The 22,244-nt window shown below is 38.4% G+C and overlaps 1 protein-coding gene across 4 annotated transcripts; it reads right to left on the bottom strand.

Moving 5' to 3' along the window:
• Positions 1 to 357: 357 nt before the first annotated feature.
• Positions 358 to 21,628, bottom strand: LOC111283617 (auxin transport protein BIG-like). Of its 4 annotated transcripts, none has more exons than XM_022872180.2 (14): positions 21,145 to 21,628; positions 20,758 to 20,864; positions 18,131 to 18,296; positions 11,982 to 18,040; positions 10,936 to 11,541; positions 10,652 to 10,832; positions 9,953 to 10,187; positions 5,329 to 9,876; positions 5,030 to 5,252; positions 4,226 to 4,630; positions 3,457 to 3,600; positions 2,308 to 3,330; positions 1,417 to 1,920; positions 358 to 1,319 (listed from the first exon to the last, which is right to left on the bottom strand). In XM_022872180.2, exons 1-14 carry the CDS (start codon positions 21,407 to 21,409, stop codon positions 540 to 542), a joined length of 15,246 nt encoding a protein of 5,081 aa, XP_022727915.2. In that variant the 5' UTR covers positions 21,410 to 21,628; the 3' UTR covers positions 358 to 539. The 4 variants fall into 4 exon arrangements, with proteins under 4 accessions (XP_022727915.2, XP_022727916.2, XP_022727914.2 ...); XM_022872181.2 differs by having other exon boundaries at positions 11,982 to 17,800; XM_022872179.2 differs by having other exon boundaries at positions 11,982 to 18,296.
• Between the last annotated feature and the right edge of the window lie 616 nt (positions 21,629 to 22,244).

Here is a 22,244-nt window from a genome sequence, read left to right as displayed (position 1 = left end):
GAGTCTTGAAACCTATAAAAAACTAAAATTTCCATTTTATACAAGAAAAAAAGGAAAAGAATGCATGATAGAGTTAAATCCATTGATAAAAAGGCTGAAGAAGCGACAAATGTACAAACATTGAGCGGCAAAATAATGGCAACAAATATACTGCGATCCTTCCTTTTGTCTAGGGTGTTTTTTTTTTTTTTTTTCTTTCAGCATTTACTGTTGGATGGGGAAATCTCATGGATTCGTACTCAGGTATAGCTGTCACCTTTAATATTCATTCTATTCAATGGGGGTATCTCACACTTATCAATGTGGCTTTGACTGATGAAACACAACAGAGATGATGGCAGCAGCACAGAGCCCATGTTTTTACAGGAAAAATGATTTTATTAACTAGGAAAAGAAATACGTGTTCAACATATTTTTCTATCACATCTTATAGGAGGATTTAAACCCCCTTGTTCATGTAATGGAAATTACAAAAAAAAAAAGGTAAAAAGCAGCTATTGATAACAAAAATTCACATGCCCCAGCTTTTGATCTAAGCCTCACATTTTTCCTGCAGCAATAGCGGCTTCCACAAAATCCTCACACCTTGAAAATCCACCAGATAAGACATCACCCAATGCGCCAATGATGTCAAATGCCTCCTGCAAATCACTAGCAGCACTCATTTCATCGAGCCATGAGAGCAACTCCTTGGCGAACCCTAGCATTTCCTTCACATTCAACAACCGCTCTTTCATCACCACCTCCCAACCTTCCAAGCCTTCATCTTCAGATCTTGTACATGTTCCTTCAGCTTTGTTAGATGCCAAACCTGACGGTTTCTTAACCTTGAAAATTTGCTGCAACTGCTCGATCAAGCCGGTGTACACCAGCATTGGTCGAACAATAGACAGTAGCTCATTAGCACCAGATTCTGAGGTGGGACTTTTGCTGCTACTTGCTGATTCTATCTTAGCTGTTGACCGGCCATGAGTATGCTGCATATAGGCATGGCATATTCCACGTTGCAAAAAGTCGCGTCTATGTTGCAACCATGATTCGTAGGACTCTGAAAGTAGTGAATTTACCATCATGAACTGAACAGTTTCTTCATTTCCCAAAGGTTGAGTTCCACCAGTGATGGATTTGGTATCTGATGTTGAGGATGCTATATATGTTGCCACCGCCTTGGCTACGTTATGTCTCTGAGAGGGGCCTCCCTGTTCAAGAAGGTGACGAGCCATTTGAATCATGAAAGGTAAAAAGCGGGAGTTGCTTTCGCTTCCACCGCCCCTACTCTCTGCACTGAAGGATGCCCCTGTTGCAAATCGAGCTAGCATCTGTGCAGAAGATTTGCAGAAAATATTAGATATGGAAGGCACACTCTAGAATGAAACTTACAGTAAGGTTAATAGCAAGCTAGATGGAAGAGCATACCAGAACAATATCATAAGTCAACAGCCGGAACCGACTTCCATCAGCACGACCAAGAGCATTGAGGTTATCCCAGTATTGATCAACATAGCGAACATACCGAGCTAGTGGAACTGATGGACCTCTCACAGGAAATAAAGAATTGCACAGTGATTCATTGTTTCTGAGAGTAGCACCCTCCCACTCTTTCTTTGGATTCTTCAAAGCAGCATCTGCTCTTTTGGCCTCCTGATGGCACTGGAAATGAATACAATTAAAGGAACTAACAGTAGTATAAACACATTCTCCACGTGCAGTCCCTGAAGTGCCAACGCCTAGGTTTACTCGCTTGCTGTAAGAGTAAACACCCAGCAAATCAGTAGGTCTCAAACTGTAGCCTTCTCGACATACCATGCATGCCAGCCCATCTTCCTCCTCTTCCACATCTTCCAAACCTTCCAGAAGAGGCTGCGCAACAACTATTCGCTTACCACCGTCTGAAGCCAGTTCTTGTCGCATTCCAAGTCCCTGTACAGTTGCCAAAAGAATAAAAATAATTGATTCAGCTTTTCTTGCCAAAATAAACAAATAAATAAAAGAAAAGAGAAGAAAAACTGGTGTATAAATGTCTAATCTGTTTCTACAGGCCTCATCCTTTAAAATACACGCTTACAACAACAATAGAATACTATAGGCTATAAGACCCATATTAAAGAAATACAACCATACAATTGAAAACATTCACAATTATAATTTTCATGACAAAAGAAATGAAAGTAGAAGGCTATGTGCATATGGATACACAAAAAGATAATAATAAGCTAGAAATTATTACTTATTGGAAAATTCCTCTATCCTGCAACAGGTATGCAACCACATATACGAGCAGAGGTACTTAAACTCAATTAAAAATACCTGAAGCAACTCTTCTCTCTTCCTTTGAGCTCGCCGTCTCCTATCATCTCTAGTTGCATGCCGCAACCTATGCACCTTTTCCTCCAAGAATCCATCTCCTTTACCCTCCTTGTTAGATAGAGTGTCTAACAAATTTTCTGCCTTTGCCCCAATCTCATTCTCACCAGACACACTTTCCATCGCATGGAGTAAGGGTAAGATCCCACCCTCATCAATACAACTTTGAGTGGCAAAGTGCCCTATTGATAAGCCCCTGAGCATTGATAATACATATGGGACAGATGGCAGTTTCAAAGCTGACGACCATTCTGCACTAGATCTAAAGCCAGCCTTCCCTGCAACTGCAAAACTCTCACTCAAATGTCTAACAGCTACACCTGCAATGCCCTTCTCTAGGATAATATCCTTCAATCTCTCCCCACAGGAACTTGTTTTCAGCGATTCTGAAACCCTAACAAAATTTTCCACTGCGAACCGCTGCTTGGTTGCTTGCTGAGCAATGCTTTCATCTTTAGGATTGTCTTGCTGCTGTTTCTGCAACCGGTCAAATTCACCCCAGTCCAGCAAGTATGGGTTAAAATGCTGGATAAGTGCTTCCATGGCAGCAGGTTCACCATAAGTCAAGTAGGGCAAGATTCTTGCGACCATCTCAGTGTTCCTCTGTTGTTTGTTTGATTTCTTAAGCCCTGAAGGATGACACAGCCTATCCAGGAACATAAGAATTATTTTCTTTGCTTGCTCTCCAGTCCCAGTTTCCTCATTGGTCGTAAGTACACTCTGTGAAATACTAATATTGTCACTCTCGTTTGCTTCCATTGTCAGACTCTCTACAATCAGAAGAATGCCTTCAGCTGGCTCCATGGCATCCACAGAGAAGGCACACCTTGCTGTTTCAAGAAGTAGACCTAAAGCTCCAAGCCCTAATAAGGCCCTTCTGTTCTCTCTAATCTTGCAGCAATGCATGAGGAGATTGAGAACAGCAACCAACTGCTCTTGGTTGGACTTGAAGTCATCTCGCAAATGCTGTACATTCAAAGGATAAATTTTATTTCATTTTAAAAGCAGTTGTCCCATTATCAAAATTCTATGCATGATATAAATAAAAATTATTATGGTTAGTTTGCAGAGTTATTAAGTAAACCCACACACCTGAATCATGCGCAACAAGATTTCCAGCCCATCATAATCACGGACTGCACCAGCTATTGCAAACTCAACCTCTGGATCTTGTGATTCCTCTCTGTCTTCCTCCAATTCTTTTATCATAGGCTCAGTAGCTTCACCATCTAAACCCTGTCAATTGAACAGAATAAATAAATAAATAAATGCCAGATCCTTTTGGTCTCAAACTCGCAAATCAAAGCCATTTTTTAATATTGAATTTCATAAGCTCTGCTCAAAATGGATTTTAAGTTGGAAAAGCAGAATGCAGAAAACATAGAGGATAAGCATGATGTTAAGTTCAATGAACACTATTCCAATATAAGGATTCCCATATGCAAAATGCATTTGTAAGGCAATTACACAAGTGGTGAAAGGCATTCATTCATGTGGAAATCTGGTTATTATTGCTCGATTAGTTGACTTTGTCTATTTTAGTTAAGTTTCTTATTTTTAGAATAAGAAGTGATTTGGGTAATTTCACCAAATCCATTAGTTATTTTACTATTACATGTAGAGAGTAACTCTCTCCTTAGTTAGCTGTTGTTTCTTTTTTTTATGCATAGAAATCTCGGGTTTAAGGGCTGGGAATATTCAGTCTTTAGCCTATATGTTCTCATGCAATTCTAGCATTGTAATCAAGAAAATAAGAGTTTTATTCCAGAAATTTATTCACTCCATAGATGACTCTAAGTCCTTTCTGAATAATTTCAAGACAAAAAGAACAAGGCATTGACTAGAAAGACCAGTAACAAACCTGAAGCCGGTAAGTCACTATCATGGGTGAGCAATCTCTGGCTGATGTAATAGGACCAGATGATAACAGTGAAGAATTAGCTATGGCGCTCGAAGATTGACTGTTTGACTTCTTCCATACTTGGTCATAAACTTGAGCAATGCTCAAATCAAGAGAAATTATATTCCCAGCTACTAACAGCTCCATGCCATAGTCATCTTCAAGAAGACCTATCAGATCCAATTGATGGCAAATTTTATTTTTAACATCACGCATTAGCGGACCAATCTCAGCACTTGAATATGGATTCTTAGTCATTGATCCCCTAATAAACTCTTCTTGTGTGTGAGCCTTGTTCAGAACCAACAGATACACAGCCTCTGGTTTTGATGGGCAGATCAAGTTGCAAAGTTGCTCTAAAATAAACTGCCATAAATTCATATAATTTAAATTAGTGGCAAATCAGAAGTTGCATTATTGTAACCCATTCTTAATCACTCTTTGAAGGAACATAAGGAAAAGTTTTAACCATACAAATGTATACATTTGTGCAAAATCTCAACCAAAGACAGTTTAGTTTCTCATCGACAGAGCAGTTAAGCAAGAAAAAGAGACCTGAAGATAACCTCTGACACATATGAAACCCGTTACTAATCGTATAGACCAATTCTAATTAGGGCTGCTGGATAAACATAATTCACAGTGACACCATCAGTACTTTGATGGTATCAAAAGTTTGGGTACTGTTTTTAAACGTTGTTGACATTAACAAGACAACTATTTCAGGAAAAAACAAAAAACCAGGATAATTTATTTATTCCATACCAAACAAGTTCTTCCTTTCTTCTCCTCGCCATGAATCTGCAGACCACAGATACAAGCACGGATGAATTGTCGTTTGTTCTCACTACTTTCAAGAAGAAGACTATCTAGAAGATCTTTTAGAAGTTGATTGCAATCACTAATCAACTTAGTCTTCTGCACTATCAATCCACGAATTACAATCAGAGCCTCGAGGACTTCAGACAACAAATTGTCTCGCATGAATCTGTTGCAAAACAAAATCAATTAGAAGATGAGGGGGTAATTTCATTATTAATGAAAATAACAAGAAGTTTTAATACCTGGATCTGATATTTGGAACCTCCAGAAATTTGCCAAGGAGCTCTATGAGCTTATGGAGAATGAATCCTTGCGAAATGTTGATATGCAGGCTCCTCTCAAGTGATTCAATATTGCCCACTTCCAGGGTAATCAACTTACAAATTGTACCTAGGCATCCGCTTACTGTCAAGAAAAGACGAGCATCTTCTGAATCAATCATCTGGAATAGTAACTCAAAATATTCTGCAGCACTTTCACCAGCAGCAAGAGTTTCTGGTAACAAACCCATCAAAAGGTTCAGCAACCGAAATCTTCTTGATGAACTTTGAGCACAAAGTAAACTAATTAGCGTACACATCTCGGACCGAATAGATTGAGAGCAAGCACTCAGAACAAGTGCTGTAACCCATGATCCCAGCTCAAACACTGGCAAGTCACCTTTGGTTGATTTACAAGCAGAGCGCTTCCACCTTAGTCCATATTTGAGGGCCAGGAAGTCAGTTCTATGCAGCCGAGACCTCTGGCCCACACCTTTGACAGCTTGAGACACTTTATATTGCCTTCTGACAAAATCAAGATATGATGCCCCCTTCTCCCACTCAGAATAACTGAGCAATTGAATATCTTGAGTCTTATGAGAAGCATCCCAATTTTTTTCCAGAGGTTCTGGCATCAATTTATTAGAACTGTTAGCATCACCACGAGTACCAAATATAGTTGAGTTCTTTTCATCCTTCAGCTGCGTAACTGGAGTAGATTTGCCAAAACCTTGATCCTTTCCTGCATTATCAGGTTTTGGAGGTGTACAAGCCAAAGATATAATCCTTAAACAAGGAAGAATTATGTGCTCCGATATGGCAGGATGCTTCGCACCCAATTTTATGGAAGAAAATAACAGATGGAAAACCACACGCAATCTTGATTCCCAGAATTCATCAGCCAGGGAACACACATCTGAAAGCAATAACAATTCCTCACGAGAGGCAACAGCAATGTCCATGGAGCGATGATGTTCAAGGCAGTACATGACTTTCTTCTGTATCAAACTGTTCAACTCAGCTACTGCATTAATATCACCTTCGGAGAAAGCACAAAGGGCTGCCCTAGCTTGGACACGAGCAGTTTTAGGTCCTTGGTGAATATTATTTTCAAACAACTCAGGCAAGATGCCAGCTGCAACAAGTTGTTTCTTAGAATTTAGATGTTTTGACAGCACCTGTAGGATCTCAAGACACTGTGTGACAAATGTCGTCGCACAGCCATAGCAGTTATTTGGGGATCTGGAAATTACAAACCTCAACCCAGCCCCTGAATTATCCGAATGTTTCTGGTGCAAGTAATTCATTAATACCCAACGAAGACCCTGCAGTGTCTGAACACTTTTACTAACAGAATCAAAAGCAGCTTTGCACTTCTCACCATAAAGAACACCTAGAAGAGCAATTTTGCGGTTTATCTTACATGAAGGGCCAGGCAAGGAGACCATCATTTGCTGGACAGAGTCTTTCTGTAATGAATCCATATCATTTTCACCAATGCTTGACACAATCTTCAGAAGGGGCTTTTTAAAGCCCAGAAGTTGCTGATATCTCCTATGAGCATTTTCTGATTCAGCTTCTATAGCTGCCAACCCTCTCTTCATGTCTTCATCATTCTCCATGTAATCAAATGTAAAACTTGGCTTAGCCATGAAGTTAAACTCAAACCGACCATACTTGCTGTATCCACACTCATTGCACAGAAAAGAATCCAGATTCTCATAATTGATATTGCGGCACTGCCTGCATTGATATGCATTTTCATGGCAGCTACTGCAAATTCCATGCTTATCAGTGACAGGTCGGCTGCATCGTGGACATTGCAATGGTTCAAGGGATAAGGCTTGAAGATTTTCATAGAAAGAATCAAGCTCAAACATGAAGTTACAAGCAGTAATTGGAATGGGGAACTCCACTTTCAGCTCAATCTGGTTGAAAGCAAGATGACAACTCTTTGCGCGCTTCCATAATGACCAATTATTTTTCAACTCTGACAAGTCAGCCACAGGTCGATTGTTATAATACAGGTTCAAGACTTTTACTGACTTGGACTTATGGGCATCATGAACATTCATAGTCACAGTCTGGATTGTATAACTTCCTGTACATTTCACAATGATGCGGTTGTCAGTAAACTTGGTTTCAGATTTCAAACTTTCTAGCTTCATTCTGCCATATGGAACCTCAGGAGAGCTGCAGGCAACACATGGCTCACTCTCAAGATAGTAACCATCAAATTCTACCAGACTGCTCAATGCGTTATATATGCGAGAATTTGGATGATTAGCTAAGAGTTCATTTTGTGAATGAAGTGTCTCAAATATACTCCTAACAACATCAGGGGTCAAGCAGTGGTCCACAAGTTCTGCCTGTTGTTTTGAACTGTTATCAGGGAACTTACCCAGTAACCAAGTGACAAGTTCAGTATACTCTACAATATTCTGACCATACATTGGCAAGCATTTGACCTTTTGCAAGAGAGCTGCCAACACAGTTTCTTTGAATGAATGCTTCCCATGATGCCACACACCATACAGAACGCACTTGGCCTCTGAACGTACAGAGCTTGAGTTCCATTCCATTAAAAAGTAATCAATAAATTGCCTCAAGACATCACCCCCCTTATCAGTAAAGATTTCAACCACCACCTGCATATCCACAAAAGATTTCTCTGAACCAGATTCAATTCCATCATCACTCTTCTTCTTCTTCTTTGAATCCAGAGATTGTGTGGCTGATTTGTTTGAACTAGTTCCTGAATCCCCAGATTCTGCTTTTTGCAAAGAGTGATTCATATCCTTCCCTAAATAGAATGCCAAATTTAATAATTTAAGAGTCTGAATGACGGACTCCTCACCAAAATAGAATATCCCATTTATTAGGAAGGGCAAAACATCATCATGTCTCAAGCAGTACTTCTGCCAGTTCCGAGGTCGGGCAGCAGCCACTTCAGCCATTGTAGAAAGGCACTTAACTATCTTAACACTTCTTTCATATGGGACAGGATTTTGAAATCCACCAGATTTATTTACATGTTTGTATAGTTTCTTCACTTCAGTTGAGAATTGCCAAGAGTCCCGAACACTATAGTATTGAGTTTTGCTTCCGCAGAGATGCAGAAACAGCCTCCTTGCATATCTTCTCACAAATGTTGTATGAGGATTATTGATATAACTGCAGAGGACTTCCTGATACCCATCAAGCTTCAAATCCTTACCAGAGGATGTCTTACAAACCTTTTCTTTCTCCCCACTCTTATCTTGTTTTTCTGGTCTTACTAAAGTGTACACCAATCGAAATGCATTCTCTAACAGTAGCCTGTGGTAGTCCATAAAAATATCTGCTTGATGAGCTTTGGCATATGAATCTGAAAAGAAGGGAGAAAAATTACCAGCAGGTAAATCTCTTCGGACTGCCAATAAAGCCCCACATCCAGAAGCAACATTTGAACCATGAGCACTTTCAGGACCAGCAGTCGGTGACTTAAAAACATGCACTAGCTGGTGCAGGATATCCATTAGATAATTAACAAAAGCTTGGTCCCTAAGACAATTGCAAGCTCGAAGAAGTTGGGATGCAAAGTCCATATTGTCATGATCCACTAAGGAAGACTGAGAGGCAAGCGAACAAGAGACTTGAGTAGCACTTTTATCAGGTGTGTCCACATTCCCAGATGCTTTGGAAGCAGCAACATCACTACCAGGCTGGTGCCAGTTTCGGAGCATCAAGGTGAAAAACATGAAGACAAGGATCGCCACTTCTCCAAAAGAAGACCGTGTTCTAGCTACAAAAGGTTTATTGAGGTTAATTTCATCCAAAAACCATTTAACTAATTTTTCCAAATCTAAGGTTTCAGACTTTGAACTGTCAATAAAAGGCCCACCCACAGCAGATGATAATCTGTAGAAAAGTTGCATAACAGGGATAGCTCGAACCCCAGAAGTGGTCTCCATCCACCTTTTCAACTGTTCAAGAAGCTCAGACAGAAGCACGGAATTCACAACTTGTTTTGAAGCAGAAATTGAAACAGGGTCAGTCATTGAAGAAGAGAACTCCATGGATTCACTCGGTTCTAAGACATGAATTGAAGGCACAGAAGTCTGCACGCTGACATCTGTTACAGATGTCACCAAGTTTGAATCACTCAAATCATCTGTGGAGAAGCGAATTTCACTGCCATCTCCTTCAACAGATTCCACTTGTATTGGAATTGCAGTCATAGGATGATCTCTAGAATGGGGTGAGGGAAGCCTATCAGCATCTAGAACTCCATAGCATGCCTCACATAAGTCAAAATCAGGACACACAGTGCAATGCCATCTCCGCCTTAGTATGGGAACAGTAGAACAGCCATCACAACTGTATTGAACAGATGAGGTTATAGAATCTTCTTCAATCACGACTTGCGTATTTCCGCCAGAAGTATCAGCAGGCACAGAGGCTATTACTGCACTTTCTACTGCATCATCATTTCCTAACATAGTTTGTTTTGGAAATGGTACCTGGAGCAGTCTTGATGATATGGCCAAACTGAAAAAGAAGCATAAGTAAGCACCCAAAATGCTACAATAGACCCATACGCAGCAGCAATTATTAAAACAAGTACCTGCTAGAAGTTTGAACTGCCTTGTTTGGGAAGAAGAGAAGTTTTTTGAATAATAAAAGAGCAGGTGCCACAGAGCACCTCCCTGTGTCCTTTCCATGCAAAGCCAAACATTCAGCATAACTGTAAATTAGCTCCACGGCAGATATCACAATATTATTCATAGTTTGTGTGTCAGGCAGTTCAAAGTCTAAAATTCCCCACAAAACCTGCATAAGCCCATCCACAACTTCGGAACCTACATAATAAAAAATTATTTTAGAAATATAAATCAGCTCCCCCACCTCCACCCCCATCAAAAAAGAAAGAAAAGCAAATATTTCCTAAATGCAAAACAAACTGAAACATCATTCTCATAAGATTCAAAAGTTGCAAACCCATTTGCTCTATATGGACTTTCTTTGGATATTTTTAAGGGGGAAACAAACTTAACCCTCTATTAACAGTTCGAGGTTAAAAAAGACCTAAATATTGACAGAAGCAAATATGAGAATACCAAGAGACATGAAAACAACAGCCAATCAACAAACATGTCAAGCTTCAGGAAATGGTTTTTTTCCAGTTACATGCAGAGAAGGCATTCAAGATGCATAAAGTGTCCGAGCTAAATGGGAACGCTTGAGCAAGTGTCGATATTACTTGGTAAATACACATTAATATGCCAGATTTAATATAAAGGGAACCTATGCATAAAGCTTATACCATTCATCTCCAAGAAAATGGCTAAATTAGAGTGACGGTGCAGAGCAATTTTAGACACAGCCCGCATTTGAGCAGTGAACTCCTCAATAAGCCACCCTCCTGTAGCACCACCAATTCCAAGCCTTGAAGAAAGAACAGATGTAGACTTGACCACCCCAAGAAGACGCATGGTGTCCTTCGCCTAAAGCAGAGAATTTCTCATTATTAGAGACTAATGAGACACTTACATAAACCAGCTCAGGCAACATAGTATTAGGTTATAAACATTCCATTTTGGCCAGTACCTGGTAGTATATATCTTTTTTAGGAAACACAGCCTGCAGAACACGGAAAGCAGCACCCTGCATCAAGTGTTCCCTATCACTCTCAAATATTGCTTCCAACAACTGCTTGCTCTTTAGCTTGCTCAGATCAGCTTTTAGATGCTCTTCTTGTGATCTGCATAGAGGGTAAATCCGCGAGAGAAGCTTAAGACCATCAGCCACCACCTGTTCCTGAATAGGAGCAGACTGCATTGACCGGCTCTTTTTACCTGAACCTGCAAGCAAGGAATTGGAACCAAGAACACGAGCTTCCATATCTAATACTGCATCCATTTTTTCCTTCCAACCAAATTCATCTTTAGCTCGACCATAAACTTCAAGTGAATCTATTCTAGGTAGAGCCGAACCACTGAAGGTTGGACCAACAGAGATGATGAATTCCTCATCAGCAAGTAGTGATTCAGCTATAGTGAATGGGATGTCATACCAGGACCGCATGCCCTCATCAAGCTTTATCACCCTCTGGAAAATGGTAATCTCAGAAGGTATATGGTTTGCTGATTGATTACCCACATATATACGAAAACCGACCATGACAATATCAGGGTTTGAATTGGAAACAGATATCTGAAAAAAAAAATCAATTATAATATTCAAAGGGATGAATATTTAAGACCTTAACAAAACATAGAAAATGCAACTATATGTAACAGGCTGAACAAGCACTCACAACTCTAAGTGCATGATTGACACTTTTCGAATGTTTTTAGAAGTAATGTTGGGTGACCACTAGTTTAACACAAGCAAAATGTCAGCCTCATGCTCATACTGCCAGATGGAGTTTTAAGTGCTGTATAAACGGTAGAAATCTTGTTGTAAGGAAGCCTAACTCATTAAAAGGCAATTTTACATCATCACAATGATCATGGCAAATCCCACTAGCAGCTAGTAAAGACAAACTCAAGAGTACATAAGTAAATAGTATAGCAAACACTCACCGAAGCCAAACATTTAACCAATGGCTATAAAAACTACAGATAAAAAGAAAAAGGAATATAAAGAAACACCTTAAATCCTGTAGGACTTGGACTTTCTAGAAAACCATCCTCTGACGCCAAGCTCTGTTTAGCTCCTTCAGAATCACCATTCTTGATAGCATCACCACCCAGTTTCACATCTACTGTAATGCAAACTGTTTTCTCAAAGAAGTCAAGGGGGAATTCTAGCTTTGTGTCAGCATAAGCTTTATTATTAAGGACACTAGAACCCAATGTTTTCACTTTCTCAGCAGTGGCACTAGTACTGGCATCCACTCCTACAGGAACATGAGAATATATCTGAAGGCTCCCATCATCATGTAAAACAAGACAGTGGACCTTGTCTTTAGATAAGGGCTTATATGCAGTTATCCCAACTAAAGGTGAGGAAGAGCTCATAGCATGCCTCAAATTCTGTGCAAAAAACTCATGAGCACCCATGGATACTGCAAGTGCAGAATTTGATTTCACACTTGAGAAGCCACAGAATAACCCACTACCAACCAGTAACTCTTTCCATTGATTCAATCCAGCTGGTCGAAGCTTACCATCTTGCTCCTCCTCATAAACACAAGATATCTCAGTCAATGATGAGGCATTGGGACTTAACCGGCCTATCAAAGTAGTGCCATCCTGATAGGACAAGAAAAGTAACTTATAAGTAGAAGCAAAGTACAAAGATGAGCCGTTTGCATGAATTTCTCTGTCCTGAATACGAATTATTTCCTTCAAAGGTGTAGGCCCCATGTGACACTCAAAAGATAGTTGCAGCCTAAATAAACTCCCTTGTTCTGAAAAGACAATAAGAAACATCCTTCCCTGAGAGGGCACAAAAAGTGTTGCATCGACTATTGTGTCATCTGGCAACGTAAAGTAATGCATAGGACTGATGTTGTCTTGAGATAGATCATATATTTTGACAAACCTGTTAGCAACCACCATTAACTGAACCTGAGAACCAGGTACCCACTCTATCCGTCTGATATATGCACCTTGCAGGGCAAGTTCAATGGCCAGACGATCGGTCACTTCTCCACGAGGATTCAAAGTAAGAACCTGGCAATCTTCATACCCTGCCACAGCAAGGTAATTCTCTACCACAGGATTAAATGAAAGGTGAACAATTTCAAACCAAACAAGGTTCTTGGATAAAGCCTTAAGATTGGCCTTGTCTGCTGTTACAGGTGCAATAGTGGCTGGTATTAACTGCCCAACATCAAATATAGTAACTTTGTCACCTTCTCCAACAGCAAGTCTACCTCGATTACTGACACTGAGCAATGATTTGACAAGAGAACCACTAGTTAAATGTGATTTAAGTTCTTTGGCATTCGAATAATCAGCCTTTATCTTCAGATCCAAGGACCCACTTTTGTATGCCTTCTTCAATTGCAAGAGATCTACACCATAAGAAAGAACTTTGTCTTTGCCCAGAATAATTTTCTTATCTTTTGAAAGGTCGGATCCCCTCTTGCTTGTTATAGAAGGCAACAATGTAAAGCAAAGTTCAAGCACCCGACTCTCAACATCAAGTTCTTCAAGCAACATAGGGATACTATCTTGAAGCTCTTTTGGAACAGACAACCTGAGCGAGTTTTCGATATCTGCCCCGACATCCTCATCCACATCTGAATCACTTTCTGGCAGCTGATCTGCATCCTCTGTGACAGGTATAAAGGACTGAAAATTGGTGGCACTGCAATTAAGAGCACTATCACAACCAGTGAATTTTCGAGGCTTCAAGCATTGGCAACTACTACCCCTATTACCTCCTGCTCCACAGTCACAGAAAAACCGACTGGAGCGTGAATAAACAACACGATGACCACGGTGACAGACTTTAGCACAAACAGAGCAGCAGCCTTTTGATCCAGTCAGATCACAGGTATAACAAAAATACCAATGTTGTTCCATGAAATTGTTGCCACTAGAAGTGAATGTACAAACTTTAGAAGCGAGAGCCCTTTCACTGTTAGTATCTTCTTCCTCATCTTTATCTATGCTAGCTACCTCACCATCAGATGTTCCATCATCCTCATCTTCATCTACAGAAGTTGCATCACAGTCAAAAGAAGCAGATTCCCCATCTCGATTTGCTGAAAGAACCAAAGTATCAGAATTTTTCCTGGATTCCACTTGTCTAGAAGCCACAGGGCCCACCACAGGACTACTAATAGATGGAGACTTCCCAGAACATTTTTCTGTTGTATTCCCGGAGGACCCACAATCACTCAAGAAACATCCAAGAAAGCCAAAGAGAAACTTTAATCCTGGCAGCAAATGCTCTTCACCTGCCAATTTCTGCATCAGCATTACTGTCCTCTTTAAAAGCAACTTCATTGAGGTCTCCCCTCTTGCAAGTTGAACAACAAAATGGAAATATGACTTAGCAGTGTGAATATCAAATTGCAAAAATGCAGTCTCAAGTGAGACCAATAAAGCTTCAAACAAATGATTGCGTAGCTCTGAATGTGATGATACAAGGCACAAAATAAAACTCATAGTTGATTCTCTCAGAGAAACAGAATTTGCTTTGGCACTCTTTACCCCTTCCAAAGCTTCAGCTGTGCAGCCTAATAGCCTCTTCTCCAACCACTTGGACAATAACAGCAAATCCATGCTGAGGAATTTACTCTGTATCTTCAGTTTAAGATTAGGACATAGCTCTCCAGATATAATATCAACAAAGAAGTTAAGCACCTTAATGTTAACTGATTCAGTGTAACAGTTGGCCACCGAGTCAATAAGAACCAATATATCACCACGCTGTGAACCATGCAGCTCTTTGAGCTGTATAGACATATCTTCAGCTCCAAGATAAAGTTTGAAAATTGTAGACTTCGAAGGATCTTTCCTGAAGGCATCCATGGTATCAATAGCATTGGTAATTACCCATTCAAGGATACTGGTGTCACCCAGTTCTCTGGAAGTAATATCTCTTAGAAACCCCTCCATGCGCTTCAGTAGAAACAGTTCAGTGTAATCAGACAGTTTACTTCCAGCATTCAAGTTGAGACAAACATTTTCACATTTTCCATGAAGACTTTCAAAGATGCGATCTAATTTCACAATCATCAATGAATCAAGAATTTGACATAGAACATCATTCTCCAGCAAAATATTTCCTTTCAAATTGTGTAGTTTCAGTAAACCATCCAAAGTGAAAATAATCCCCCTTATGTTAAGAATACAAGAAAGAAGGATTCCACTAGAACTTCGAAGATGAGAAGGAAAACCGTGTAATATACATTCCCAAAATACCTTAGCTACAATGCCAGAAGCTCTCTTCTCAACACCTCCGTCTGACTTCAATAAGATGTCAAGAACAGATTCCAACTGAAAAGAATTCACACCACACTTCTTAAGGAGTTCATCCCAGAGGACTTTGTCAAATGTAGACTGCTTCAGAAGCAGCATAGAAGATAACATATTGTCATCATGCTGGCTATCACCAAGTATAGCAAGAAAAGCCTTTTCATAAGCCTGCAAATATCTGTTTAAGAAGGATGAGAATATCCTCAACAGCTCTGAAGTTTGACCATCTGCAATCAAGCAGGAAATGAAGCCTTCTGCAGAATTAGCATACTCATCATCACTAGATCTGTTCTCTGTCCAGAATGTACCAACTCCAGGGATTTTGTTCTTTGCACAATATCTTCCAATGCCAATATTAAACAAAGATAGTACCAAAGACATCCACATCCCATTTCTCAAGAAATCCCACCCTAGATTCTCAATATTATCCTGCACATGTGCAGAATGCAAGTGCCTTAGCAACCCAACCACAAGATTTTGAAAGTTAACACTCTTGCTAATAACATTACACTGGCCCAAAAGTGAATGGCTGAAGTTAAAGAAATGTTCTATGCTAGATATGTCCAGAGTCTGCAGGTTACTCCACAATGACAGCTGATGATCCAACGGAGACTTCATAGTTGGAATATCCCAACAAAGCAAGAAAATATACCTTTCAACAATAAGGTCTTCCATAGCTGCTGCTTTTTTACCATTCCAAAGCCCCAGAATACATGAGAAAGTTGCACACAGATCATCACAAGTCAAACATAATGATCCTATAGCCATATTTTCTCTGCAAAGTGGAGAAGGAAGGTATGCAACATCAAGTAATTGCTGAATCAGGCTACTGCAGATTGAATCCTCCTCAACCAAAGCACCTGTCATATTCTTTGTTGCAATCGATACAAAAGAAGAAACACTATCAAAAGAATTTGTAGGCACATGAGAAACAAAACATTGGGTGTCCCTCAACTTTGATCGCAAATCTAGCAGCAATAATGGTGGACAAGTACATGGATGTAATACCATGTGACGAAGGAGTAATATCAACCTTGAAACTACCAAAGCCCAACATGAGAGCTGAGTAACAGAAGAACCTGCAGATGGAACATGAATTGTTCTAAGGGTAGAAAATATAAAGTTTGACAGAGTCACCTTTTCTCCTTCAGGTGATAAATGGAATGCCATAAGAAGAATCTCAATGTGAAAAACAGATGGAAGGGTGACCAGAAGTTCCTCCATGTTAGGACAATCTGAGCAAATAGCTTCTGCCTTCTCAACAATAAAAGAAACAAATCCTCTGTATATTTTGGTTCTCAAGTGGCTTCCACCTAAGCCCACCTTAGAGAGAAGTGCATGAGCCAGCAAACTTAAGGTCTGATCATTATAAACAAATATACCATTTTTAACACTCAAAATTTGCTCAACTAGGTAATCCTCAAGTGAATCAGACAATGCATGGTAGGTAAGAAGATTGTGCAGAAGTTGAAAAGAAAGTTCATGGATATGCCCACTCTTCCTATCTTCATGAGAAGCTCCAAAGTTATCTTCAAAATGGCATCCCTGACAGTTGAGTATGGAAAGTAAAATATCAATGTGGTCTGCACCAAGCATTCTGCAACCATCCTCGTAAATAGAAGGATGCCATTCATAAGAGAAGATACATCCTTTCAGAAAGCTCAACAGTTCCTTAGCAGCTTGCATTGGCATGTTGCAATTGCTGGAGGTAGAACTTACAACCGCTGTTTGATCACATACATCTGCAGATCCTAACATCCGGCTACCCTCAGAGAAAAGATTCCCAAAAAGGGCTTCATCATCATGACAAACAGCATTTTCCACTTCTGTAGAGCAATTAGATTTTGCAAAACTGGTCGACTTCTCCATTTTTGGCCTTAATTTTACTCCTTCAGAATAAAGAAAAGAAGTAAGATGCATCAGATTGTCCACCCAGTTACTTGATGAAGGAAATATCATTTTTAATAGATCCTCCAGAGTGAACTTCTTTAGCAAGGGAACCTTTTGAAGATGTACATGGCATGAAGGGGAATCATTTGACAAATCAGCACAACTGCCAACAAGTTCTGAGTCAAGCTCCTTCAAATCAACAATCTCATTTGTTTGGATTCTGAGATCCTGAATGAGCTTCAAGAGATAAACAACAGTTTGAGGGAAGTAGGCTAAAAGGGGCTTTATGTTCGAAGCAGCCTTGTTGTACCTCCAAATGGAAGGATCAAGATGTCCCAAAATAGACGCTACAATACATGCTTGGACATTCTGAAAAACGACACTTTTGCAGAAAATAACTTGAACAAGATGAATAAACTCTTCCACTTGCAACAGTACAAGACTCTCAAAATTACCCTCCATAGCAGCCATGTTATTTACAAATTCAAAGCTAGATCTAATCAAATTCGGCAATACATCAGCACATGAAGCAACTGCTTCTAACAATGCAGAATCATATTCTACATACGGCACATCCTTTATAAGACAACCAAGTAACTTCAAAATCCTCAAACTGAAGGAAAGTCTCTTGCGGAAATTTGTACCTGCTATCCTTTCATCAATATCAGGAAGTTCAACAAGCTCTTTGCAGAGCAAAATTAAACATGGAATGCATTGTGCATGGGCAACAGCCCAATGCTGGGACAGGAAAATTAGACCATTCAAATCTTCGTGGAAAGTGGAAGCATCAAACCCTGAAACTTGTCTTTCAGATTGCACACACTCAGAAGCTAATGCCACGAGAAGTCGATCCACTTGCTTCTCTGCTCTGGAGCACTTGATCCCTTCTCGAGATGTTTGGAGTGCAAATAGAATCAGTAATAAATGCAGGCCACTAAAATAAGTAAACAAGAATATGCAAGAATAGGAGATACCTTGAAGACCACATTTTATGTGGTCATCCAGCTCAATACCACCAGAGTTGCGAGAAACTATTGGCAACAAGTCTACAAGGCTATTTACAGAGGCAGGCTGCAATGAATCAACTACTTTGTCTGTTCCATCACCCAATATAATCTCCAAAAGTTGTATCATATTACTCTGGAAATACAAAGAGAAATTATGCCAAATATATATAATTGATAATTAGCATGGAGAGGAAAATGAATACAGCAGCATATATATAATATATTTGACTTTACACAAAGTAGAAAGCATAAGATCAAAAAAACAAATGAATCAAACAGCAACCATAAGAAGATAAGAGAGACGAAATAGTGTCGTATTTAAATTCGCAGAAACTACAATGAGACCCAGACTATACAACAAACAGAAAACCAAGCCTTTTCCTACTAAGTGGGTCAGCTACAAAGATCACTTTATGCCTTTCTGCTATGCATAGGACCATAAAGTGAGTTACATCAATAAAAAGCAAGGTCCTTTCTAGAGTTTAAAGTTCCTAGCCATGCCCTCTTTGGTCTTCAACTCAACACTAAAAGATAATCAATCTTAGACATAATAAACCCAACAAACAGGACACTATTCTACACCACCTACAATCATGTCAGATGTTAATTAGATCAACCAAAAAATCCATCTTTTGAAATTAAAAAAAAAAAAAAAACACACACACACACACACAACAACAACAACAACAATTGGATGACTGCTCTTTATTACATAAAATGATGTTTTCTATCACTTTTTAACATGAAAAAATTTCCTTTAGCAAATCACAGATGGGTAAGCATCAATAATCAAACTTCCAAAACTTTTGTTGTAAAGAAGTTGCCATTTCAACCATCTGGGATTTCAAATGAAGTATTCTTATTCTCCCACCAATAGTTCAATGACAAAGTTATAGACATTTATATTGTTTTTGCCTGACAGAGGGAAGCCAATAGTTCATAGCCTTCTACCATTTAACATATTCACACAGACTAAAACAACTTAGCTGCTACCAGAAATTTCAAGCAAACTTGTCTTTAGAAAAAGTTAGTTCCTATTTGAAACTCTCTTTATCTACTACCTCAAACCTAACATTCCCCAATTATCAAATGCTGATTGTTTGTGGTCACATTTTCTGTTTATGTGTGCATGTTATCCTGTTTTCCTAGCCCATATGATAGAATTATTTATCACAGTTGTCTATTGGAACATATGAGGGAGTGCAAAGTGGTGTTACCTTAAAACCTTCCATTTGGGATTCGTAGTAACCTTTTCAAGTTGAGTCTCTTTAACTATTCCCATTTAACTTTACGTTGGATGCTCAAAAAGTCATATAGAACATAAGTTCAAGAAAGTAAGGTCATCGAACACTATGCCTGAAGTAGCCATGGATGATTAACTTCTCTTGTTTTTTTCTATGTAATTTTAGTTACAAAATTTCCTTGTGAAAGAGCACTATGTAATTTTGAGTTCCCTTAAGTTTTAAGTATGCCTTAATGCATTTATCAGTTAGATTTCTGGTTGAATCGAAAACGTAATGGACTAAAGAATTGTCCAGACTCCCTAAACACTTGTTATTTAATTTATGTTCCGGTAGGCTTTGAAAAATGAAATAAAAAGTAATTACTTGCCTGGGACATTTTGTTCTCTTTTTCTCCCTCCCTTCCTTGCCCTCCCTAGAGCAATCCCAATTAACACCAGCTTTCCCTAAGGTAACAACCCTTAAACCCTAGCAACAGCTACACAAAACCAGCCAGCTAGAGCTAGAATTGAAGCCATATTGTTATAATCAAAAGTTAACCACTTAAAACATAAGCTATGTACTAACCCTAAACCCTATTCTCCACAACTATAAACCCTAAGCCCTCTCTAACTTTTTCAAACTTAAGTCCACCGTAGCTACTAGGTAGAATACTTCAAACCTATCCATGGCAATGCCAACACCAGCAAGCATGTTGATAATATGTTAACACTCTCTAGAACTGTCAAGAGTTTTTGTTTATTTTTTACCTCTAACAAGCATGTACAGTACATATGTTCCAAATCTTCAATGCCTTGAAAAGCTCTCATCGTATAAATTCCAGTGCCTCAAATAGTAATATTTTACATGATTTTACTAATTAAAAAATTGAACTGCCAAGAACGAATTGAAAAACAAGGTTCAACGAGTCAAGTTTTATGAATGTTAAACAGACCCTGCACACTAAAACTTCTTGAGTAAGCAAGCTAATAGTGTAAAATATAATCAGTAGACAAGCCAGTTCTCATAACATGAGAGCACTCAAGATAACTAAAGATACTTTAAACACAAAGCACTTCAAGTTTCATAAACAACCCATTACTCTAGAAGATGTGATAAGTTAACTACAACTCAAAGGCAAATAAAGGACTTGTTGCAAATTAAATTAAGCACTATATATTTAGGGAAAATGAGCAAAGAATCAGATTTTTTTTCTTTTTCCTTCTTTTGTTTTTATAAAAGGAAGAACTGGAAGGAAAAGTAAAACACGCAACTTTTTACATAATTCAACATGCACAAAATCTTTCATAATTATACCAAAAAAAAAAAAAACATATTCATTAATTATGTAATGACAAAGTTTCTTTCTCAAACCTGTAAACTCCAATCATCACCACTGAAGTCTGATTTCTCCAAAAAACAAACAGTAAATTCCACCAACTTCCTTCCCACCGCAACAATTATCGGTTCCAATTGTTCCACTGCTCAAACAAAAAAAAAATTGTAAATGAATCTAATCCTTCATCATTTAAAAAACAAAAAGAAACACAACATTTCTTCTCTCCAGAAACAACATAAGTAAATGCCCTTCATAAAAAACAATCAACAACAAAGGAAACCCCATTCTTGAAATAGAAAATCAGGAACAAATACAAACAAAAAAAAAAAAAGAGAAAATAATCGAAACAGAGGAATTTACATATTTATTCAAAAATTAAAAATATACACTTTCAAGAGTAGTAAAGATAAAAAGAAACAAACCTGAGAGGGATCGGAAGACAAAGGCAATATCGGATCCTAAAGAAGCGAGGGAGAGAATCAGCGAATCGGACCAAGACTTAAACCGGGGTTCGGAACCCGGTTCGATCGGGTCCAGGCCGGTTTGAAGAATCAAGTAAAAGTCTTGGAGCGCTAACTTGATCGACTCATCGGAACGAAACTTCTGGAGAAGATCGAGCGATGAGGAGGACGATGACAGCTTCTCTTCGGCGAGGAATTGGCAGAGTCGCGTTAAGTGATCTGCCATTTTGTGAGAAAATAGACAGTGTGTGTGGTTTTTCAAGATCGGGAACCAGGGAGAGGAGGGAAAGAAAAAGTAAAGAATTGGGAGATTTAGAAGGGTTTCATTGAGAGAAATAGAAACTATAAGGCGGTGGAGAGAAACTTCACCGACTCTTGTTTTGGTTCTTGGCTTATCAGGAAGTGAAAGTAATAAAGTGAATGTCGACTTTGCTTTGGCCAGAAGGAAAAAAGTAGACTTTGCTTTATATTTCTTTCGCTTTTTGAGATTTTGAAAAGTTATTAAAGCATAAAATTTAGGATATAAACCGAATAGAATATTTGGTAAATAGTTGGTGAATATATTTAATTTTTTATTTATATTTATTTATTAAATTTAATAATTAATAATTAATAATTAATAATATTTTATTATTCATAAATTAAATTACAGATCATGAAATTATAGAATTTGTTTATATTTGATTTATTTGTGTAAATAAATAAAGGTCTAATAATTAGTTCCTAAATAAGTTTAATTTAGATTTGTTTATTAAATTTAACAAAAAATTATAAAAATATTTTAATATTTATTAATTAATTAAATAAATCACAAATATAACAAAATTTGTTTATACTGTATTATTAACACTCTTAGAATTGATTTCAACTTTTAATTAAAAAAAAAAGAAAAAAAATGAAAAATGTAAGTATTAATATAAAAAAATGGCTAAAATTGTTAAGCACTTTAAATTTATCTAATCAAGTTAAGCTTAACCTTAAAAAATCATATATATATATATATTGATTTATTAACCATTTACAAGTATTTTTATTGCAATAAAAAAATTTATTTTTATCCA

Source organism: Durio zibethinus, chromosome 3 (genome assembly GCF_047325235.1).
Source record: "Durio zibethinus cultivar Kanyao isolate XHJ-2024 chromosome 3, ASM4732523v1, whole genome shotgun sequence".
In the NCBI taxonomy this organism is placed as follows: Eukaryota; Viridiplantae; Streptophyta; class Magnoliopsida; order Malvales; family Malvaceae; genus Durio; species Durio zibethinus.
The sequence above is the reverse complement of the archived record's forward strand: the minus strand, read 5'-3'. Positions and strand labels throughout refer to the sequence as shown.